Raw genomic sequence first — 4,599 nt, forward strand, 5'->3', positions numbered from 1 at the left:
AAATGTAATGATTAAAAGTTTGGTGTTATTTTTGTCCCTGCACACAGTGAACAGGTTTACTGTAGATTCATGATGTTTCACTTTAACACCAGGTAACAATGATGCTGCAGCAGAAATGCAGAATGTTATTTATGCTAGAAATCAAAAAAAGAAGTTCTCTCCTGAGCTTTGATTTCAGACATGCTAAAGCACTAATGAATAACTCTGAGACCACTTGGACCATTTAATTATTAATTATGAGGACAAATGTAGACCTAAGCCTATACTGAAATAGAAATGTTATTCAGTTACAAAATTTGATACACAATCAAATTTGGCAAGCCTGTTGTATGATTTTGAAAATGCATTCTTTGTTGGTATTCTCACCACAGACAGTGAGACATTATAAATGAATCAGATAACAGATCCTGCACAGTCACTTTTTAATATCAAAAGGTTTTAGGACAATATTTGTGTAAGTTAAAGTGCAATTACAGTGTTTACTGATCCACCTCAGTCCAAAAGCTGGTTAAAAATCACCCTTCCCAAGCCTACAGAAAAAAGCCATTAACTTATTACAAAGCAATTTGTTTGTTTGTTTGCTTTGTGTGTGTGTGTGTGTGTGTGAATTTACTTCTGACAAAATGGTTTCTAGAGTAACCTCTCTCCAAAAGTGATCTGTGGTATGGCTCCGTGTGTGTGCTGTCAATGGACTATGTTTATGAAGAATTTGGTGATGTTGGTAATTATACTGATAGTTGTGGTGATTATATGAAACAATTGCAAGTGCCCTCACACTGGTTGCTATTTTGGAACTATAGTCATAATCAATGTGTACTATAGGTTTTATTTTCTGTGCTAGATCCACACATTTATACTGGGAGACAGGGGTATCTCTGAATGTGAGTCACTCAGATTTCCGCTGGTAGGCTGCCTGTTTTGTTTTGTTTTTTAAATAAGTGTTGGCAGTTTGTATTTGAATGAAGGTTAATTAAGGCCTGTTGGCATGTATCAGTGCAGGGCAGTGTTGCTGTAATGCTTTTGTGCATCATAACTGGAACTTAGAGCCACCCGAAAGCATGCATTCATTTTCATTATAGGTGTTACAGTATTATGCTGCTGAAAAAAACCCATCTGTATCCTCCCCCAAAACACAAATTGTTATTTCATCACATATCTAATTTCAACCACTTTTACAGAAATGTTCAAGAGTATATTCATAGAATCCACCTTTTTCACCACTGTCACATAATTTTATCAAACCTTTTTAAATACTGTAGGCCTGTAGATCCTAATTCACCTCACCACAAAATATGTTGATCTAAAGTATGACTCAATTTGTTTTTACATTTTATGGTGGGGATTTTAAATGAGAAATATTTCAAATTTGAAAAAGTATCATGCATGCGCCTAGATAGTCTTTTGATAAACCAGGTTTTGTGCCAGTCATTGTCTTTTTAGAGATTGTAACAAGGATAATCAACAAAAGTAGTGATGGACTCTAAAGAATGTGGATCACAGTAAATGATCCATTGTGGGGTTTTGAGCAATATGATGGAGGAGTGGATATTACCTGGATGTGCTGCCTCTTGCTTTCACTACTAGTGTACAAACAAAAACTGCCGCTTGTCAAGCCCATCATGCCCACCCCTTCCTCTTCAGCTTAGCATATCAAGTGGAACACAGTGTGTACTGTGAAGCCTACCTGTAATCTTTATCAGAATGTCAGAAGTTTAAAAATATATATATACATATATATTAAATGCTACATTTTTAATACTCTTGTTTGGTTCATGTTGGGTTATCTACTTATCTGTCTATTTATTGGGAAAACATCATTTTTTAAATTTGACAGTTACTGATCACAGAACAGTTATTCAAGACTTTTGTCCAACCATAAAATGTCACTTTTTTTTGCTTGTGACCACTTTAAAAAATTCTGTCTAGGTGGAGTCCTGTGTACTGGTTTAGAAGTCTGTGAGTTGTTAGCAATGACATTCGGCATTTAATGTTGTACATGGTTTTATTTAAATATTGTTTGAGACTCAAAGTAAAAGTATCCAACATCATGAAAAACAAAGATTACAAGAAAGTCCACAAACATGAACGAATCAGTGAGAATGAACATTTTTTTATCAGCACTTTCCCCCTTCTTTCCGACCACATAATCGTCCATTAGTGCCTCGGATTTATTTTGTAGTAGTAGTTAAAAACTAGCGCCACCTCACAGAAGAGTAAAGTGCTACTTGATGCTGTACTGGTGCATCGGTATTAACACTCCAATACTAATATGTCAGGGTATATTTTACTGAAAAATCAGTAATTTTACTATAAGTACATTTTTCTATACTTCTGTACTTTAATGCAGGACTTTTACATGTAGTGTAATATTTTTAAATACTTTTTCACCCCTGCCTGAAGTTTGCAGTAGGCATATACACTAGGGTGAGCATACCGGTGGAGAAACCTAACACTTGGTTTAGTGAGCAGTTTTCTACATTCTCACTCCTGATACTGTCAGTAAGTATAACTGAAAATGTCTGACTGTTCAAATGAATTATTATTATTCTCCTCCCACACTTTGAGAAACCAGGTATGGCTGAAAAGTGGAACTCTCTTCAAGGGTGTAACCTGTAGGACTGGCCCAGCAGGATAACTGAAGGCTTACCACAGGAGGAAACTATGAGTGTCCACCTTTGTCAAGAAAGTAGTGATAATAAAGCTCATTCTATGACATCTCCACTGATTTCTTTCTAAGAAATCATGTGCCCTATTATCATTTTTAGTCGTTATACACCTTTTGTTTTCTAATTTCTGCCTAAATGAACTACTCTCCACTGCCCCATTCTTAAAGAGTCAGAGGTAATCTAATGCCACAGCCCAGCAGTATATCTCCTTGCAACAATCAACCAGGCTCAAACAGGGTGCATCAATTATTTCTTACTGAAAGTTTTAAAGGTGGCTCTGTTTACAAAGTCACTATACACACTACAGGAGGAGCCACTCACATGCTGTCTACAGAAGGGTGTCATACAACCTTTAACTCAATTCAATATTCAGTTATCTGTATATTAATCACTTTGCCTCACACACACATTTATTATTATTCAGACACAGAAAACATTCGTGAAAGTAGAATAGAGCCAGTAGGTCTGTACCTTACAGCTTCTTCCCACAAAGGTTTTGCCTGCTGCTTGGAAACAGGGAATCCAATAACAGGGTAACATAATAATGAACTGAGCTGCTTTAACAGCAGTGCAATTATGTAAATTATTTTAAATTGCATATTTTTCTGACAAACGTTTTAAATGGCCTATATTATAACTACAAAATGTCAATTCAGTGAATTGACTAACTTTTGGAAGTGTTTCATAAAAATGTTAAAATTGTCTGCATTTTGCTTCTCATGCACAGTCACAGACAGGAATGCAAAATAAGACTTAGCTGTCAAGGTTTTCCCAACTTTTACTGTACTTTAGACTGCTGCTTGGTAATGCATTAGGGAATACATGCCTATAAGCTCCGACATTTCCTTAAAATCAGGGAGGGAAAAACAATGCATGAAACCATTTTACAAACTAATAGATTAACTGAACTCCACATTTTCGGGGAGTTATTGTCCTCCGAAATCCTCAGATTATTTCGATAAGTAAAACAAGTGAAGTGCTTCCACATGGGCTTGACTCGGTGAAAATGTGACGTAGAGGGTGTTTGTTTTTGTTTTTTTGGTAAATGTGAATTCATCGTTCCCTAATGGCACCTCGTAACTCGGACATCCCCGAGCTATGCCAACAAAACCCAGGGTAAAGTTGCAGTCGCCAGTGCCAGTAAAAGAAATGCTGACAGCAAAACCAGCAGGCAGCCTGAAGTTGTGCAAATCTTGCACCGTCGCTGGCGCTGGGGTTGAACCACAGTCATCACAATATTAAGAGCATCTTCTTCAGCCATGGGTCGCCCTTGGGCACTTATGATGAAGATCTCAGACACATTATGGCTGCGGTTGATTAGCCAATGTCGACGGAGCCGTTCAGATATCCCCATAAAGCAGTGAGAAATCCAGTTAACTCCCCTTGGTAAACTGCCGCCCCGTGCGCTCTGGAGCTGGACCAGTGGCAGATGGAGAGGCACCTCTAGGATCTGTTCTTTACCGGGATCCTTGTCCGCCACCAGAGACACCAGCGGTTCCTTTCGTTTCTTGATGAATGTAAGATGTCGGCACATGGGACAAACGATTGTGTCTTTGATGGTTCCATCGCTGTTGATGCTGACCAGCGTTTTGACCAAGCAGTCATGGCAGAATACATGTCCGCAGCTCAGAGTCCTTTCAGTGGCCGACAGACTCTCAAAGCACACTGGGCACTCTCGTGCGCCCTCCTGGCTATCCTCCTTTCGAAATGCCATAGAAGGAAAAATACCGACTACTCCAGCAAGAGAGCTGGACGATTACGGCAGTTGTAGCTTAAAAGGAGACTCCTTGGTAATGTATGAAGTTCTCTCCGAGTTCTGATTCCATCAGCTGACAACTTACTTTGGGTTTGGCTGTGGGTGGAGGCGAGAGTCGCACCTTGTAAAACCGGGCCTGCCACTTGTGGCTGGCGAGAAACGAACTGGTGGAGCCCC

The 4,599-nt window shown here is 38.9% G+C and overlaps 1 protein-coding gene across 1 annotated transcript; it reads right to left on the bottom strand.

Annotated features, from left to right (window-relative positions):
• Positions 1–3,762: 3,762 nt before the first annotated feature.
• Positions 3,763–4,380, bottom strand: LOC109965858 (RING finger protein 222). Its single transcript, XM_020610220.1, has one exon. The coding sequence runs from the start codon at positions 4,378–4,380 to the stop codon at positions 3,763–3,765; it is 618 nt and encodes a 205-aa protein (XP_020465876.1).
• Between the last annotated feature and the right edge of the window lie 219 nt (positions 4,381–4,599).

This window comes from Monopterus albus, unplaced genomic scaffold (assembly GCF_001952655.1).
Source record: "Monopterus albus unplaced genomic scaffold, M_albus_1.0 scaffold105.1, whole genome shotgun sequence".
NCBI classification, from domain to species: domain Eukaryota; kingdom Metazoa; phylum Chordata; class Actinopteri; order Synbranchiformes; family Synbranchidae; genus Monopterus; species Monopterus albus.